We start from the raw sequence: 19489 nt of genomic DNA, 5'->3' as shown, positions 1-19489 counted from the left end.
CTAGGACTGGCAAGCAGTTGAAGCTAAAATGGACATAAATAAATAACAGTAACTACTTCTAGCCCAGAAAGGGGCTTTTTAAAAGTAAATTGTATTTATAATTAATTGAATACTTGCTTTTACATTCTGTTTGAAATAAGATAAGAATGTAATGATGGCATATATGCATATATGGTCTCTATCTTTTACAGATGAACTAAAAGAATATAGAGTTAAATCTAAGGTTTGTTCGATTCCTATCAAAAAATTATTTTTTACTGAGGAGCACATATTCTAAACACACAATAAATCATACACTCAGCTGCCTTCTGATTTTATTTTTTAGAAGCAAATTAGATTTGAACATTAAAAGTCATATACTTTTGTCAGTTCATGCAAACAATTCCTACAGCTTTCCCTGGGAACATTGCTATGGATGAGCAGTACAGGTCCTTACAACTTAGAGCAAATCTCTCCAGGCTTAATTTTTGGCCAGAAGAGAGTAATGAAAACTTTTAGATCAAATGTTTATTATTACTATTCGATTATTTGAAATGAGAAAAATACGAACCTCTAGACATAATCAATTCCTGACAATTGCCTACTACGTAGTAGGCGCCCAGATATGCTTCTTGAATGCATACACGAATGAATGAATGAATGTGAGTTCATGTTACAATAAACTTTTGAAAAAGTACTTATGCTCTAGAGACGTCCTGGCTTGATAATCACAAATCTTTAGATAAATCAGAGACTTCAATAAATATTTTTGCACGTGAAAAAAAAAACAAATTTATCCATCCCACCATGTGTGCACCAATTGGTTAATAAACCAAATTGATCAAAATGTGCAATTGCATTTAAGAATATATGGTCTAATGTAAAATGTTGTTTGCTTTTACTGAAATGTTTTCATTAAGACTCTAGACTTGACTGAAGTTATATTTACCCAATGCCAACTACCAGGATATTAAAAATATTTCTTGATGATAATGAAATTGTTTGGTTTCCCTCCAATTCCTTGGTGACTATCTCATGTTTACGGAATGTCTTTTTGTTAGAGAAAGACTTCAACCACTTCAACCACTACTTGTGGTTTTTGGTTGAAGCAGTAGGAAAAGGTCAGGGTAGACTTAAGCCCAAGATTCTGTTGATACTCAAGGTCTATACCCCATGCCTGTTTCTTCTGTGCTTATCTGACACATTTTGTCCATCAAATACAAGAGAGCATAATCAAAAGGGTTACTGCTTTTCCAGTAACCCAGAATACACCATCTACACGTGGGTGATCTGTGTGTCCCTTAAGTGATGGCTTTCATTGTCTTATTTGGGAGCAAGTATTGGAAGCAATGATATCTTTCACTTTTTGCATGTTCATTGGCTGAATAAGCTGCCAGAAAACTGCCATTTAGGCTAAGAGTTACTGTCTGTGGTTGAACTCACTTAAATGGTATTCAATAAATGATTAGGAATGTCATTATTGAGTGGCTATCCAAAGTCAGACACTTGCTAATAAAGATGCCTCCAAGCATCCATAGGTTAAATGCTAAGAAAGAGATTCACAAATGGAAGCAAGTCTGTTTTTGCTCTTATGTTGTTGGGCAAGTAAGACACCTAGACTTCAAGCTATCCCCGGGAGACCTGGTGTCCTCCTTACTCCAGCTGACACATATGGCCTCACCAAAAGCAGAAACCAGAGCTTGTTTGATAAATAGTAACTGAGTACTCCAACGTTTGCAATCTGAAAAAGGCATTTAAAATGAACAGGTGAAACTCTAGATCCATCACGCAGGAGGCTTATCTAACATTGATGGAAAGCTGCAAAGGAGGCGAGAAGATTCCTAGACCACACCAAGTAGCTGATAGTTGACTCTCACCAAAGGGAGGTTACAATGTTCTAGAGACTCACCTGCCCTAAGGGAGGAAGAGCAGGTACCTGGGGCTTCGTGGGTATCTCCAGGCCTGCTTGTCTTCAGAGTCTTGAAGAGGCTACCTAGCCCGTGGGCAAAATCACAAAAGTGGCAAGTCTATAGGAAGTCTGTAGATAAATCGATGGAAGCAGGGAAGGAAGCGGGGTATGCTTGATTGAGGGACAACAGAGCTGGCCCCAGGATACTGACGGATGCAGAGGGAAGCGTGCATTTGTGGAAGGAGCTTTCCTGTGAGGCTATGCCTCAAGGGAGGAGAGTGTATTCAGTTGGCCTTGGAGGACAGGGTCCTTCCTTCTCCACGAGGCTGGATGTGTGCAGGTGTCCGCAGGTCAGCCGCCAAAGCGACTACCTGCTCTTCTCTCTTCTCTCCTAGACACTTCCGATGGACTCAGACCCCAGCAATATCTCTCCCTCGCACTGCGCTTGGCTGATCAAAGCGAGAAGCTTTGCGAACTCCCCAGAGGGTGCACGCTCCCCATCTAATCTTTGGTGAAGAGAAGTGACGGCCTGGTCACAGTGCGCCTGTCAGCCTGCAGCCGCGCCCAGGCTCACACTGGGGCGGGTTGTGGGGGATACTGATGGGGGCGCCTCTTTCCCCGGCTGTCTGAGCCTTAGCTGGGAGACTGTGCTGGGGAAGAGGCAGGGGCAGAGCCAGTTCCGAGGGGTTTAGGACGCCAAGCAAGAAGGGCCTACCCTTTCGCGAACATCGAAGCACTTCGTGGAGACCAAACAGAGTTTGCCCCTTCCCCAAGCTGTAACGGCCCCAGGGTTCTTGGGACTGCGGAAGAAAACCGCGTCCTCGAGTCCTGGCGCCCTGGAAGGCCGGCAGTCTCAAGGATCAGGCCCGGCACCAAGGACTGCCACTCCTTCCGCGCCGAGGGCGGGATCCCGGGGGTCCCCCAGTCCCACGCTGTCTCCCCTAGCTCGGCGCCCTGGGTCCAAGGCGGCCGGCGTGAGGTCTCAGCTGGCCGCACCTCGCCCAAAAAGGGAAAAGACCAGAGGCCGCCGACGTCTCCTCCCAGTCAGAAGTTGGGACGCACTAGGGTGTAGAAAGGTCGGGATGTTCCCCCACCCCAAACCCACACACGCTTGCGAGCACACACGCAGACACAGAGACACGCGCGCGCGCACACACGCACACACGTAAGCTTTGCTCCCCTGGCCTGAGAGCCGGAGAGGGGGCGCTTTGGAAAACTTGGCTGATTCGCCGGATGACCATGTGCGTTCACGACTGTACCCGCCAAACATAACCTTAATTTTACAAGATGTTTTTCCTCATAACTTTTCTGCAAATGAGTCAGAACAGAACCCAGTTTCCGAGGCAGCCCAGTCTGGTTTGCTAAATATCTCAAAATGTACCAGGTGGCTCTAAGCTTCCAAATCCTCCATCGCGCGGGAGCCGCGGCCGCCCTCACCCGGCTCCGCGTGCGCAAACGGAAGGGCGCGAGGTTTGCGCGGAGAGCCAGGCAGCCCGGGCGCCTCCAGCGGGGCGGCGCAGCTCGAGACCCGGCGACCCGCCGGCAGGGGAGTCCAGTCCCGCGCCGCACTTGCCAGAAAATAGCCCGCCTGACCACAGCCGGCCCTGGCGCTTGCACATTAAGAAACTCAAATTAAGAAGTGGGTGAATTGGGAAAGGAGGGAGCCGGGGGAGTTTGCACCGTGTATCTCAGGTATGAGCACTTTTCACTGACATTGATGCAACTGCATTAGAGTTAATGGCAGCAGCCTGCTTCTCATTATTAATTGTCTTTGTGTTTGGATAAAGTATGTAATCTTCTTCTCAACCACACCATTAAAATAGGTTGCCTTTTCAATTAAGAACTGTCGTGAGCACAGCAGTCAATTTTCCTAATGAAGATGCATTATATTTTCACTTTTTTTTAAATAATGGAAAATCCCGGGTTTTCATTAGACACGATTACAGAGAAATACAAGAGGGCTCCTCTAAAATTCATGCGGTCATGTAGTGCATTAAACGCCAGGCTTTTAAATAAATTGAAATTTCTGCAGATAAAAGAAAAGCATGGCTATCAAATATGTTGAAACACGCTTCATTCAGATTTTTAAAAGCAAACATGATGAGTTCATTTTTCCAAATGCACTTAACAGATACAACAGTTTTTAAAAGTACAGTGACTGCCTGAAAATATACTATAAACTTTTTTTGGGGGGGGGGTCCCTTCTAGTTTACGGATGATCTGCAGATCTTAAACTAAGCGGTGAATGTTGGAAATGCACTATGCACATTTAGATAATGTTCGGCCTTTGAACAAATGCCTCAGATTAATCATTCAGCAGCACAAACGGTCTGGACTGTGCACCTACAATTAGTTTTTATTTGTTTGTTTGTTTATTTGCTTTCTTCCTTGCTTTCATTTTCTTTTCTTTTCTCTTTTAAGACAAATTGAAAGCCAGTGACCCTGGTAGAACTGTTTAAAATTCTATACCTTCGAGATAAGCAACTTTCCAATTGTTGCAAAAAAATTAAAAATTGCAAAATTCTAATTTTGAAGTTTTAAAATTGGTCAGAAATATTCATTCCTGAATCCGAAAATGGGAAGTTTGCATTCATTAACAAAAATGAAAAAGTGTGTGTTATTTATTCTCTAACCTTGGGAATCTGGGACCATGTGGTGAAAGGGATATGTCAAGATTTCTGGATTTTCTTGTTAATAAAAAATTAAGGTTGCTATATTTTGCGTATGAAATACTGTTTCAGACAAATAATTTCTGTCTTTTTCTTTCTCCATTCAATGTGAATACTCTCATAGGAGCCACATTAGGGAATACTGTTTGAGAGAAAAATAAGTCAAATTCTTCTAAGTTGAAAAAAAAAAAGTTCCCAACAACCGCCAGACTTTTTCTTTGTAAGGCAACATCAGTTGGTTTCTTGTAGACATGGTCTTTTCCAGGTTTTAGGTGTCTATCTTTTAAAAATTGAACCTTTTTTTTTTTTTTTTTTTTTTATCAACCAGCCCCTTAAAATGATCTGCAAAGAGAGGAAAATTAGATTTTCGATTAAAACCTTATCCCATCTCGAAGGATTACTTTATATTGATTCTTAAATATGGCTACAATTGATGGACTCTAATTAAAAATCCAAAGGAAAAGTCTGTCGTGCCCATATAAAAGAAGCTTTTCATATACGGGAAATAAAGCTTGTAAAAGGTTACAAATAAAAGATTAGAGATTTATCCAAACTAGTTTAAAGCTTCACTGTGGTTTTCTTTTCTTCTTTTTTTCCTTTCTTACAAAACCATTCCTGGGTCTTTTTTTCCCCAGTTTTAAATGAAGTTTGCAAACAGGCAAGATATTGGACTGTAATGGTTGTTTTATATCAGCTCTGTAAGCTCAAGGCTGCTGCCTGCAGTAGAATTGATTTCAAGGAAACTTCAGGACCAGGAGATGAAAATTATGTAAACTGACAGCTACCACCCTTCATCAATCCATCCACATTCCCATCCACGCCCTCCTAACACACACACACACACACACACACACACACACACACAGACCTGCCTCACACTTCTCTCTGTCTCACATCCACACATGCCCTTCCTATCCCTCACCGTAACCTTACTCTGCACACACCCTTGGTCCCCACACTCTCAGGGACAGAGGCACAGCTCCCGGCTCACACTCTGCTCATAAATGTCTCACAGCCCCACATCTCGCACTTGTCACACAATCTTAATCCGTTTCATTCCGGAACAACATGGTCCTCTTTTCCTCTTTTTCAAATTTGGAGTTTGCCTCCCTACTCTTTTATCGAGACAGCCAAATCCTATCTTTGAAGTTGTTTCTTTCTCCCTTACCCTCTTTTTTGAGGCAACCGCAGTGCAGGGAGTGAGAGACCCAAGCTTAATTTATAAGTGATCTGTTGCCTTATTTTTTCCCCTAAATTCTGTCTGCATTTCCAATCTTAAATCCCTATTTAAAAAATTATGGTTAGTCTCATCAAAGTTTATAATAAAGACATATCTAAAAACCTAATGAAAAAATGACTTCTTTCTAGGTATTATGGTGCTTCTAAGGCAAAATGTAGTCCCTCACTGTCCACTGAATTGCTGAAAAGATTGGAAATTAATGTTCATATTTCTGAAGTCAGTGTTAAGGAAGTCTAACTGGCTCCTTTCCCTCAAGAGGCTATGTTCTCACGGAATATGGGTTTTGTTCGTCTTTTTTAATTAGCCTGGAAGAATCCTGGGATGTCTTCTCTCCCCTCCCCCTCCCCCCCTCCCCCCCCCCCACCAAAGTTAATAAACTTGGAGGAAAGTTTGGAATATTTTAAACTGGCCTGGCTTGTGCGGTGGAGAAAGTGAGCCTAGTTAGTGCCACGCATGAATCTTGATTTCAAAATATGAGTATCAGACATATTCTGGAAACTGCACACACGCTCTGGCAAATAATTTGATTCCCTTCATATCGGTTTTCTTAATTTAGCTTCTGAATGCTTATATCTCATGTGCATAGCAAAATAATTGTGCAAGTGGCAATTAAAAACCACCCACTTGTTAATGAAAATTATCTAAAAACACAAAGCATGCTACTATAAGTCAGATTCATAGAAAAAAAAATGTTGAAGACACAGGACACAGAAAAAAAAAGTTAAACACAGAAATACAATGAACAGATAGTAAATTGGAAGTTCAAGAACTTACTGAAAATCAAGAGTTAGACTTTTCATCCAAAGAGTCTTTTTCTCCCACCAAGCATCTAAGGTTTTCAGTAAAAGAGCCCAGCCCCCTTCCCCCAAAGCCAGTGGCTTTTGTCCTGACCTAGAATAGGGTTTGTGGGGACTGTACCTGAGCCGGGCTGTCTGCAATTTCCAAATTGACAAGAAGAGACTGGAAGATAAAGAGCATGTTCTTACAGGTGAAGAACAATTTTGCAACTTTTCCAGGCGACACCCAGGAGAAAGCTTGCCTGCTACCAACTGCTGCAGAGTCTGGGCAGAATTCCTCTAGAAAGAAAAAGAAAGTCTTTCCCCCCCCTCCCTGTCTGCCTCTCTCTGTCTCTAGTTCTCTTTCTCCTCTGTGTCTCTCTCTCTCAGATCCAATCTTTTAAGAGCTTCAGCACATTGCTAAGCTAAAGGGAAATTCTCTTTGATAAAGCGGTGTTTCCAGCTTCTGGGTTTTAAAACCTAAATCTATATTCAAATCTGGCTGAAGGTGTGTTCTGGGATTTATGAAAGCCTCTTAAAGGGGTAAATTTACCAAACCGTGACAAAATCATCACAATCTTACTTTAGACATCTGAAGTGGATGAGAATTTTAAAGAGACCCTTGTTTATTTAACACTGTCCATTTCCAACTCGTAGTTTATTGGCCCGGTATTTCTGCGAAGTTATTAGACTAGAGTGCAAAGGAGAAGCGGGAGCTGTCTGCTGCCGGCCGCTGGAAGGGCAAAACCCTCTCACGCCCCACCACGCATAAATCTGCCCCTGTCAAATAGAACAGGGGGATTTTTAGGGAGATTCAGCTGCCCTCGCCATCTGGGAGGACATCGCAAACCTCTACATCGGGCTTGAAAGGTTTCCCTGGACACTGAACCCTACAGCAGATGGATCTCCCAGCCCAAAATGGTTTACTTGGTGGAGCTCGCAAGAGCGTGTGCTGATATTTCTCCATCCCACCCTCTGCCTACTGTCCCCGAGGCCTCCCTCCGGCCTTCCCCTCTGCCAGATCCACAACGTCCATTTTTCTTCTTCGGCTCTTTTATGCTTTAAGCATCATTGTGATCAAACTGGGGGAAACGTTGTTTTTTCTAGGGGTAGGAAGGGGACTCTGCTTCTAGCGATCGGGGTGGATTTGCCTTTCCTTCATCGAAAGCATCGTGACTCTGACCAAGCGCACCCAACCAGTGCCTCCGACAGCCAGCGCCAAGAGGGTCATAACGCCTGGGGCATTGGTACCCCCTCCCCACCACCATCCCCATTAAAGGCTTCGGGGGCGGTCGCCAGGTATTTCAGTACAGTGGGGGTGGAGTGAGAAAAAAAGGTCCGTACTCACCCTCCCCCCCGCCCGGGCCCCTAGAAAGTCTTGACTCCTGGGAACGTGACAGCCAGCGGGTCTCCGGACTGGAGCTGTTGCAGAGGGCCGGGAAGGAGCTGGGCGGGCCCCGGGCCCCTCGGGGGCTAGAGGGGCCGCCAGGGCCCAAAGCTCTAGAGACACCTGTGACGGGGGCCGCGGCCGCGAAGTCCCCAGCCCCAGGCCGAGCAGGAGCCGGAGCCCAGCCCGGCTGCTGAGGGCTTGCTGCCTCGTGCGCACTCCCGTAATTCGTTAATTGCTGTAAATCCCAAGGACGGCCACATTTGATTACACATACAGTATAAGAACCGACAACAAAGCGACGAATTAATTACCAACTTCATTAACATAGGTCCCCAAATTAAAAGCAGCGAGCTGTTTCTTTGGGCCCACTAGCCGTGGTGGTGATGGTAGTTGGTGGTGGGTGGGTGGCGGGGGGTGGGGTATTTAGGAAGAGATTTTATTTTTCTTTTCCTGCACTAGGTGTTGTGAAGGAAGAGCTGTCTTCTGCTCCCACTCCCACCCCCCTTATTCACACACACTCAGCAGTTCCACTAGCCAGCCCCCACCCCATACTCCGCCCAGTCTGTTTTTGCTTTTCTAGGGACTCGGATCCGTTTGAAACCTGTCCGGTCCCTGCTCTCTATGCCAGGCAAAAAAGTTGGGCTGGGGGTCGCACTCTCCAGCTCAGGTCCCCAGGTCCCATCACTTCCCAGCCTCCCGGCCCTCAGCCCGGGGCTCGGGCGGCGCCAGCCCAGTTAGCTCCAGGCCTCGCAGTGTCGGGCGTTTGGTGGCGTTTGTTCTAACACAGAAGCTATTTCCAGCGGGGGCCTCCCTCGCTCGCTCCCTTCCCCGATATCTTGTCGACCTCACACTCGCATCCTCGAGGCCCGATGTGGCCCCAGGTACTTCCCCTAAATGGGCCCTGGGATTAGATTCCGGGGTTCGTGTTCCCTGCAGTCTGTCGTGGGTTTCTCAATTCCAAAAAACCCCAGGAGCCTACCAGAAGCCCAGGTCTCTCACTCGGGGATCATTTATTTTATATGTGTAAGGATATTTATAAGGGCTTAGGGAATAGAGAAGACACTGAGTTTTAGAGAATAGTTTGTTCTTGGACTTGTGTATCTTTCTGTCTCTGTTTTCCGTACATGCTCACATCGCACTCCCAGGCCTCCCTCCTTTACCCTTTCTGGCAGTCAGCGTGTTCTGGCCCTGTTTGAGACGGTATACTAGTGTTTTTGAGTTTCAGTCTGACTTGCTTTCTGCCTGTCATCCACACACTTACTGCTGGGGTTGAATGTGATAACCCAGTCACTCCCTATCCCCCGCCCTTCTCCAGCATTTACTTAAATATTTTTATCTTCCATCTTACATTGCATGGGTTTCCTTTCTTCCCTTCCCTAAAAACAAAAAACAAAAAGAATGAGGGGAAAGGAAATTACGGAGTAAAAGAAGCAGGGGAAAAGAGGGTAAGAGAAGAACTCCCTGTCCATCACTTTAATTATACAATTAATTCACATGCTCCGGCCCATAATGTATATTTTAAGCAAAGCCCAGTGTCTTTAAAGAACATTCTGGTAATGTCGGAGGCCTGGATTTGTTGCCTGCTCGTCCCCCCGTGCAGCAGCGGCCTGTTTTCCTCCCCCTGTTGTGTGTTTTTATTATTTTCCCTCTGGCTTAGATGTGTCAATCATTCTCTCCCTGCCATTGGTTGGAGAGTTTGCGTCAAAAAGTTGCCAGAGAGGCGCTTTCTCAGCAAATCTCCCTGAGAGCGGGACCGACCTCAGCTCCAACTCAGCCTCCACTGTGATTAAAAATAAAAATTGCTAGAGCAGCCCTCACTCACCACATCTACTTTGTATGTATTGCAGAGGGGCCCACGCGTGTTTAGAACTCTAGCCTACTTCCTCATTTTCTGTTCTTTAAAAAAAAAATTTTTTTTTGGTTGTGTTTGACTTTTCATGGAAGGGTGAAGACTGCAAGGTTTCTAACTCAATACTCTTGATTTCTTTTAGGATAGCTGGCTATTTGGAATTTAAAGGATATTTGACTTTTTCTAACCTCCCATGAGGCTGTAAGGTAAGTGTCCGTCTGTCTTGTCTATATCCATATCTACGTGTCCCCGTGTCTGTCGGCCATCACCCCAGTACCTCCAATAGACCGACCGATGCCCCTCTGCGAACGTGGAGTTCTGTAGGCGGATGTATTTTTTTCTCTTACAAATTTTGAGGTGTAATAACGATCGCTGCAAAAAGAAAAATGTGATCTAGGGATGAGAACGGTAGTGAGAGAGAGGCAGAGAGCGTGCTCCTGGGGGTCGTCGCTTCTGCAAAACGTCGTCGAAACGCTGCGAGTGTAATCTGGGATGTTTTGGAAGGTTTTGTTTGTGGTTTTGTTTTTATGTCAACGCCGTTCTAGGCTTCTCTCCGCGATCTTTGCGTTTTGGCCCCTAGATCGGGTTGGGGTCGTTTGGATGGATCCCAGGGACCTTTTCAGAGTCCGAGACAAAAAGATGCAAATGTAACTAGATGGATGGATTGAAACAACAATAATAAAAAGCCAGGCGCCTTCTTGGGCCCGCGCGCCGGAAGCCCGGTTCGCTTGCGGGTCGGCCTGGGCTGGGGGCCGCCGCTCGAGCCCCTGTCGGCCCCTGATGAACGTGAGCGGAAACCGGAGCGGATAACCGAGGAGACTGGGAGCGCTGGCTTCTCGTTGCTCCGGCGCTCACTGCTTGCTCTCTTTGGCCTCCTCTCCCTCAGCCTAGCACAGCTCGGTTCTCTGTTTCTCCCAAACGCTTCCAGATCTCCTTTTTGTGTTCAAATACCCACTACGCCCCAAAATCCAAACCACCCTGAGTTGTAATAACGCAGCCTCGCAACCCCTGGTTGTCGTGGTCCCCAACCCTGGTCACCAGGCCGAGCGAACGTGAAGAGTGGTTTTTCAACATGACTGTGTCGGGTACGGTTCGCGGCCCGCCCCACGTAGCCCTCCGCGCGCACCTGGAGCGGGCAGAAGTGGCAGCGAGTGGCCCCTGCTCCGCCCGAGGCCGCGGCCAGGCCAGGGACCGGAATCCTCCCGCTGGGACCGCGGCCCCTCAGCTGTTCTCTGGCGGGGAGCCACAGGGCTTGCCCGCGCGCTCGCGCACCCCCTTCCCAGGCTCGGGGACAATAAGGTGTTGTGGGTCGGGGCCGGGCGGGGGCCGAGGGGTTCGCCGAGGCCCAACTTGTGCCTTGGGTCGGCCCAGTGAGAACCATCCGAAGGTCCCTGCCAGCTCCAGGCGCGGGCGACCGGTCGCGCTGCAAACTCCTAAGAAGTCTTCGCGTTGCTGCGTTCAAGTGACTCTTGAAATCGACGCCCGATTTCGGGACACATTTTTGGAAACCCAAGTCCCCTGTCAGGATTCCACCGAGTTGGCTTTTGCCTCCTTCACAGACGAAGTGGTGCGCGGGGAGCGAAGGCCGAGCGGCGCTGACCCTGCGGTGGTGGATTGCTTGGGGAGGAGACCGGGAAGTGGCTCCTAGAAATTATCCGCGCCCGGCCCCCCCCCCCCCCCATTCTAGAGCTTCGGGGGTCAGGATTTCTCCTGCTCAGCTCGGGACTTTTTCCAGGCACAAAAGTTATTAGCAACAGAGAGGGGAGTACGAGAGGAAACTCCTCCCCCCAGAGTAAGGTAGACACCCAGACCTCAGCGCTAACACCGGGGCTTTCTCCCAACGATAATTAATAGTCAAGGCCAACCCTTTTGGCACGTTTCTTCCTCCCTCCCTCGCGGGTGGCAGAGTTATTTGATTCCCCGAGACCAGAAACTTTCACTCGAGTTCGCCGGAGAGAGGCCAGCGCCGGCCGTTTTCCGCGGTGCCCACACGTCTCCTTTTTCTTTCTTTCCTCCTCTTCGTCGTCCTCCCAGCCGCAGGCCAGTCGCCAGTCCGCGTAGTTTTGTTTCCTTTCCATCATGCAGAAAATTAATCAGCCCGGACGAGAAGCAGAGCGGAGCATGGCGGCCTGTAATTAAGGGACGTGTGCCCCTCGGATTATCTCGTTAGTTTATCAAGAAAACATTTATTATAATTAATTCTCGGACGAGGTAATTATTGTTGAGCGAGGACACAGCAACTGGTAGATGGGCTTCTTGGAAGAAAAAAAAAACAAGGCGGGGGGGAGGGGGAAGCGACAGATTGCACGAATTGACCGTTAGATATAAGGCTGCGCGGGCGACGCGGGCAGTGGAGCGGGACCTCGGGCGCCAGGCCTGCGGGGCTGCGGGGCTGCTGGGCTGCCGGGCTGCTGGGCTGCCGGGCAGGGACGCGGGACCCAGGCACTAGCGCCTGGAGGTGCGGTCGCCGACCGGCTGCCGGGACTCGCCGCGCGACCGCGGCCAGCTTCTAGGTATGAGTTCTCCAGAGGCCACCTCGTGAGCAGTCATAGTGAGGCGTGGGTTTTTGAAAAGTCATTTCTTTTCCCCCTTCTGGACCCCGCTTCGAGATTGGAAAAGGGCTTTGAAAGTTAGGTTGAAGGGCCCATGCCTTCTATGCAGAGTGCATACTAGGCCAGTTGTGGAGAGAATCTCTTAGTTTTGGTTTTTGGTTTTCCTCTTTTCCTTTTAAAGGTGGATCCAGAGATAAAAATGAAAATAGTCTATTCCGAGAATTTTAGCCATTGTGCAATGGTAAGAGCAAAGGAGCCCCTGGAAGGATCTCGGCCCTGGTGCTTTCTGCGTGTTACTGCTTTTTATGTTGGAATGTGCTACTTTATTGTGTGATGTGTCAGGCATTTCTAATTTGGTGAGAGCTCGACATGTAAGAACATTTCCGTATTTCTCAAGGGTACACCTGATATGATTTTACGATTCTCTATAGTACTGTAGTTCAGAACTTTGCAAGGTAGTACGATTAAACAAAAAATCTCCAATCTCCGGTTTAGAGGCTGTTTAAACACATATACAACTGTATTTTAAAGCAGTTGTATATGTGTTTAAACAGCCTCTAAGCTGAAGGTTTTTGTTTATTTTCCCAGCCTCTAAAGAACAGCATTTTGAAAAGAAAAGACAATGCAAAAACATGAAGTCTGTATTGTAGGAGCAACTAAATTAGTTTTACTGAGGATAATACAAACTCCTTCAAGAAAGACATTTATAAAATTACATTAAATTAGATCTTGGGGTAGAAAAGCATGACTTTTGTGCTCTGAATTTAAATCAGAAAGAAGTTACAGTTACTGAGTTTCATTTATGGACTTTTGTGTCTTGCTGTCTTAAGCAACGTAAATATGAAAACCCGGAGTCCTTTAAACTCAGTAAGACCTTTATCTTGTATCCGCCATTTTGAAGCAATCTCTCATGGTGTCAAAGTTTCAAAGTAGAGATCCTTGCATATAAGTGCCACATTTTAGGAAAATAAAGGCCAGACTTGCAAACTGCCAGTCTATATTAACATCTACTTTGAATCTCTTTGCTGGGGTGCGTGGGGGGGGCGGGGTGTAACACAGCTGAAGAAAGTAAATAACTTTTTTTTTCTTCCTTTCTTTTCCCCCTTGAGCTCTTTTTCTTATAGGATTGTAGGAAACTTGAAAGGTAGGGAGAAATTCTATTAGTTTCACAACTTTGGGTGTTTGTGTATCTACTTTCTTCAAAACTAAAATGTGCAAAAGGCAGTTAGAGTTAACAGGAAGCTCTGCTGCAGCTGCGGAGGACCCAAATGTCTGAAAATTTGCCTCCTGCAGGATCTGCAGCCTCCACACATCAAAATCAACATGGAAGCAGCTTGCACTACAAATGTGGGGTCCCGTCATTATCTGATTGGTGGGATTCTAACTTTACTTCACAATTTCTGGCAAGCCCTGTGCCAATCTTGAAGACTTTTTTGCAATATGTTTAAATATTTGATGGGTGTCTATTAAAAGTTAAATACTTGTTTGTTTAGCTTTCGTTCCTTAGACACGTATAATCAAGGTTCTCCAAAACCCTAATAAATCTGTTACTTACCTCGAAATCTAATTACCCAGACTACTAATTAGGTGAAAATGATTACCGGAAATGACTTCAAATGTGGAATAATAGTGGTTGAGCGGTTTTTCCAAGTTTGTCGTTTAGTAAGTTGGTATTTCAGATGTTAAACGCACTGACATTTTAGGTTCGCAGCAGTTGAAAGTGGTAAAAAGCTAAGATAATTAAAATCTCTGCCATGGAAAGGCAACAGTCTGGGGAGAGGTAGATTTCTTGAATTGTTTCTTTGTTTCTCACCAATGGGCTTTGTTATCAGCATTATTTATTTAGCCAAAGAGTTCTTTGTCTCTGCAAATGGCCCCAATCAAGTTTTGTTTGAGACAATTAGCTAGTGCCAGCCAATGAGTCCTATGCAAATGTAGGGATAGGAATGCAATGTGTGCATTTGAAGGCGTGGGGTTTTGTTCTTGGGGAAGGCAGATTGTAATTGCTTTCTTCGGGTACTTTTTTTTTAACTTTAGGGTGGGGGTGGGGAAGACAGGTTTATCTGGTCTCCCTCCATCCCCTCTAGTTCCAGAGCAGCTGGGGGTGGGGGTGGGGATGGGGGTGGGGGGGAGTGTCTGCAAGTCCTTTAAAAGCCTCTGCCTCGCCTAGCCCGTGCTCTTTTTAAGTTAGTGGTGAAACGTGGAAGAACTGCTGCCTCCGAAGCAGTAAACCAGCCCCTCTGTTTGTTTGCTTTGCCCTTAGTTCCACTGCTCCAAACCCACCCACCAAGGAGTCTGAACCTGTCCACCCCGGGCGCATCAAGATCTTCCAGCTGGGTACCCCCGATTTGGGCCGACTTTGCACCTCCAAACAACCTTAGCATGATGTCTTATCTTAAGCAACCGCCTTACGCAGTCAATGGGCTGAGTCTGACCACTTCGGGTATGGACTTGCTGCACCCCTCCGTGGGCTACCCGGGTAAGTGAGCCCTGCTGCACTCCCGCAGCCCCCTTCCCCACGCCCATCCTCCGGGGATGCAATACCCTGTTCCCATGGAACACAGGGGTTGGCAGTCACACTGTCCCCACCCAGCTTCAGGGTAGGTCTCCACTAGGTTTGCCTTCTGAGGGGGCATTTACTCACCAAGCAGAGAACAGGGGTTGGGAGAAGTGGGTAGGTGGGTCTGCAACAGTTACAATCACATCAGTTTATTCTTAATTCAAGTAAATAAGGATCGGCATCAGAGTGGGATGAGGAAGGTTACTGTCCTTGTCATTTGGGCAAAAGACCCCTGCCCATATCTCAATGCCCAATTCCTCAGAAGTGTCCTCTTGGAGAAGCCGAGTTTTCTCTCCGTAAGTCCTTAGCACCCTCGGGCTTTGCAGTTGTTCCCTCCATGCCCAGGCCTTCCCCTATGACCTCCAGAGCCTGCTTTAATCCCAAGAGGCGTGACTTCCTCCAAATGCGGGTGCTTTCCTTTCCGATCAGATCTGTTTAAAATCCTCCCAGAAGGAGAAGTATGAACTATGTCCCCATTTTAAAGATGGAGGAACAAAGGCCCGAGGTGTGCTAAAAATCATGGGAACAGGATCCAGATTTCCCCCACCAATTCGAGCTGCCAGTCTGTCCTCGCAGATCCTTTGACTTCATGGAATAGCCTTTTTGTGTTGCGGTTTGGGGGTTGACCTTGCAGAAGTTTTGTGTGTGTGTGTGTTTTTAAAAATGTTTCATTTGTTAACTTTCCAAGTGATGCTCTGACTGGAGCAATGCCAACACCAAGACGAGTGGGGAAAGAAGCAGTGTGTGTCCTGGGTCCCCGGGGAGCAAGGCTGGGGAGACGGTGGGGAGAGCACTGGTAGGCTCCCAGTTGAAGGGCTGTGAGGAACGGGGGACTGCTGCGGGGTGGAGCGCAGGGGCGTCGGAGAACCTGCGGAAACGCCTATGACTGAGAAACTGCTCCCCCACCCTAAAGGACCCTGGGCTTCTTGTCCCGCAGCCACCCCCCGGAAACAGCGCCGGGAGAGGACGACGTTCACTCGGGCGCAGCTAGATGTGCTGGAAGCACTGTTTGCCAAGACCCGGTACCCAGACATCTTCATGCGAGAGGAGGTGGCACTGAAAATCAACTTGCCCGAGTCCAGGGTGCAGGTAGGGCAGATGGAGGCAGAACCATCCTTCCTGATCATGCCACCTTTCCCCAGAGTATGGGGCTGTGGAGAGCCCCAGGTCTTTGAGAAGACTGAAGGAAGGCTTGAAATTCTCCTTCACTCACTAAGGGACCAGGAAACTATTCTCCTCCTGTCCTTTTTTGCCTGCCCATCACCACTTAATCCTATAAGCAAGGGTCTTCAAGGCCCGGGTTGCTGGTGGACAGAGACCCATCCTTGAGCAGATTTCAAGAGTAGTCACGTGGTGTTGTAACCCTTCCCTTCCTCTGTATAGAAATCCTCTCCTATTCTCATGGACTTGTACATGTGAAAGCAGCTCAGCTCCTGGACAGTCCAAATATTTTTACAGATGAAAAAATAGAATAAATGACTTGCTTAAGGTCATAACTAAGTTTGGTGGCAGAGTCAGGGTATAGATGCAGCTGGTGCTTTTACTAAATAAATCAACACAAAAAGAATGTATTTTCCTTGACTTCTTAGGGATTGAACAGAATTGTCTAGTTCTGAGCCATTTAACAGATAAAATATCTACATAATGTCTCTAGTAACACCTCTCTTGTTTTAGTTTCCCTAAACTTGACCTTAAACTGAAGAGGGAAGGTCAACTCCAGCTTGCCTTGTAAGTGAGCCCCATACAGAGTTCTCTGCAAAGTGTGTAACCACATACACACCTGGGCCTCTCCTTCAGCTAGAATATGTTTATGAAAGCGACAGACATCAGTGTCGGTTGCAAATTGGGAAAGGGGCCTTTTCAAAGTAGGTTAGAGGAAGTTTTAGCACTTGCAAGGCTTGAACCAAAGTCCTCACTAGGAGAAAACAAATGGCTCCAAATGGTTGGTGGTCTTGAGCTTGGCCTTGGTGGCATCACTTTTACCACAGTTACAGCACCCATACAGAGAGCTCGTTCAAAAGTTCAGCTAAGGGTTTGTCCTCCAGAAAATGCCAGTAGTTTCTCTTCTAAGCCCCCTCGTACACCAATCATAGCTCCTTCATTGCAGAACATGAACAGGGCTGGTAAAGAGAATTGTCAAGATTGCAGCAGGGGGTGGAAGTGGTAAGTCAGTAAACACAGCACAGGAGACTGAGTCTATATGCTGAGTGGCAATACTCTAAAGACACAGACTCGAGTCTCAGAGACTAGCAGGTCTGTGCTCCCAGCTCAAAGCAGAGTGCATGTAAGTCACTCCTTTTACCACAAAGAAGCTTTTAGCAAATAGTGACTTTCAGACCTCTTTCTTCAACAAGATCGTTTCTTCCCCTTGAGCTTTGTTTTGTGAGCCTTTCTTTCTAAGAGAGACAGAAGGGTGATGGAACCAACCAACCTCCATATTAGCAGCTGCTTCCTGGAAGATGAACTGTAAATGAATTTAGGCTGTTCCTGTTAGCATGTAACAACAGAATTGCTTTCTCTCACCTCTCATGTATTTCCCTCCAAAAGACATAGATACATTCTATTCCTCTGTGAGAGTGTTCCAAAATATAGCTGGGTCTATGTGTATGTGTGTGTTAGAGGCAAAATAAGATAGGAAAGTGATGTGGAGAGTTTTTAGCTATATGATTTGGGGGATTATCTTAAATGTTATTCTGGGCAAGAAATAAGGCAGCGTCAAGTGTTTTGACAGAGCCTCCCCAACTTTCTTACAAGTCCAGGAGTTTATATGAGAGTGCCACATAATAGGTCTTCAGTGGCAGGGGAAATTGTGTGTTTAGCTGATCTGCCAATGTAGGATAGATTTATAATATGGGAGCCATTGTTGTCCTTAAGGAGTTTTCAAAACTGTGTTAAAGAAGTTTCTTTCCCTTCAAGGTATGGTTTAAGAATCGAAGAGCTAAGTGCCGCCAACAACAGCAACAACAGCAGAATGGAGGTCAAAACAAAGTGAGACCTGCCAAAAAGAAGACATCTCCAGCTCGGGAAGTGAGTTCAGAGAGTGGAACAAGTGGCCAATTCACTCCCCCCTCTAGCACCTCAGTCCCGACCATTGCCAGCAGCAGTGCTCCTGTGTCTATCTGGAGCCCAGCTTCCATCTCCCCACTGTCAGATCCCTTGTCCACCTCCTCTTCCTGCATGCAGAGGTCCTATCCCATGACCTATACTCAGGCTTCAGGTTATAGTCAAGGATATGCTGGCTCAACTTCCTACTTTGGGGGCATGGACTGTGGATCTTATTTGACCCCTATGCATCACCAGCTTCCCGGACCAGGGGCCACACTCAGTCCCATGGGTACCAATGCAGTCACCAGCCATCTCAATCAGTCCCCAGCTTCTCTTTCCACCCAGGGATATGGAGCTTCAAGCTTGGGTTTTAACTCAACCACTGATTGCTTGGATTATAAGGACCAAACTGCCTCCTGGAAGCTTAACTTCAATGCTGACTGCTTGGATTATAAAGATCAGACATCCTCGTGGAAATTCCAGGTTTTGTGAAGACCTGTAGAACCTCTTTTTGTGGGTGATTTTTAAATATACTGGGCTGGACATTCCAGTTTTAGCCAGGCATTGGTTAAAAGAGTTAGATGGGATGATGCTCAGACTCATCTGATCAAAGTTCCGAGAGGCATAGAAGGAAAAACGAAGGGACTTAGAGGGGCCTACCAACCAGCAACCCGAAATGGACAAACCAATCTACTTAAGATCCTGTCATAGTTTTAGATCATTGGTTTTCCTGATTTGCAAAGTGATCAAAAGCATTCTAGCCATGTGCAACCAAACACCACCAAAAATAAAATCAAACAAAACTAAGTTGTGAAGGAAGGGAGGGAAGGTCATAGCCTTCTTAAGCAGAGGTGTTCCAATGTTTTAGCCAATCCTTGGTTGAATCTTAGGAATGAACAGTGTCTCAAGCTCATTCACGTTTCATGACCAACTGGTAGTTGGCACTGAAAAAACTTTTCAGGGCTGTGTGAATTGTGCGACTGATTGTCCTAGATGCACTACTTTATTTAAAAAATAATGTTCATAAGGAGTCAATATGTAGTTTAAGAGACAATCAGTGTGTGTCTTATAAATGGTACATCTGTGGTTTTTAATCTGTGCTAGACTTCAAAACTGTGATCTCCTGTTATTGTATGCAACCTTGAACTCCACCTCTGCAGGGGTTCTTCTGTGATTAAATAGGTTATAATTATAAGCAAAATTCAGAGCAACTGAGTACTGATCTAAAAAGATTACCTTTGGCTGGAGGTGAGCTGCACTGAAACTTTACGACAAAATGTCTCTGGACAAGGAGAGTGAGAGAAGAGAAGCAAAAGGACACGAATTCATCTGTAATTTACTGTTGGTAAGCCTAGCAGTAAACAGACATTGGTCAATTGCTCTGACCCTGATGAATTATTAAACTGAGATCATTGTCGTTTATGCTTGCAGATGTTAACTGGAAAAGTTATATATGCATAAACCTTTTCTTCCTGGATTTGGCAGATATGTATAATTATATTAAAATGGTTCTAGCACAA

At 46.4% G+C, this 19489-nt stretch overlaps 2 protein-coding genes across 7 annotated transcripts in view; one reads left to right on the top strand and one right to left on the bottom strand.

The window, feature by feature from the left end:
* Nucleotides 1-10886, bottom strand: part of LOC112628395 (translation initiation factor IF-2-like) — a 118137-nt gene extending 107251 nt beyond the window's left edge. The window contains exons 1-4 of the mRNA XM_025391139.1: nt 10865-10886; nt 10507-10745; nt 7922-8198; nt 6716-6873 (exon numbers count right to left, since the gene is read on the bottom strand). Of these exons, the coding sequence (XP_025246924.1) occupies nt 6716-6873; nt 7922-8198; nt 10507-10745; nt 10865-10886 (696 nt within the window). The remainder of the gene's footprint in view (nt 1-6715; nt 6874-7921; nt 8199-10506; nt 10746-10864) is intronic.
* Nucleotides 9694-19489, top strand: OTX2 (orthodenticle homeobox 2). 6 transcript variants are annotated; one of them, XM_025392141.1, is made up of 6 exons: nt 9694-9797; nt 9955-10018; nt 13489-13508; nt 14628-14843; nt 15862-16013; nt 17841-19489. In XM_025392141.1, the coding sequence occupies exons 4-6, from the start codon at nt 14747-14749 to the stop codon at nt 18459-18461; spliced, it is 870 nt and encodes a 289-aa protein (XP_025247926.1). In that variant the 5' UTR covers nt 9694-9797; nt 9955-10018; nt 13489-13508; nt 14628-14746; the 3' UTR covers nt 18462-19489. The 6 variants fall into 6 exon arrangements, with proteins under 6 accessions (XP_025247926.1, XP_025247925.1, XP_025247920.1 ...); XM_025392140.1 differs by lacking the exon at nt 13489-13508 and having other exon boundaries at nt 9697-9797; XM_025392135.1 differs by lacking the exon at nt 13489-13508 and having other exon boundaries at nt 9697-9797; nt 15838-16013.

The sequence above is a fragment of the Theropithecus gelada genome, chromosome 7b (genome assembly GCF_003255815.1).
Source record: "Theropithecus gelada isolate Dixy chromosome 7b, Tgel_1.0, whole genome shotgun sequence".
NCBI lineage: Eukaryota > Metazoa > Chordata > Mammalia > Primates > Cercopithecidae > Theropithecus > Theropithecus gelada.
Note: the sequence above shows the minus strand (reverse complement) of the source record. Positions and strands in the feature narration are given on the sequence as shown.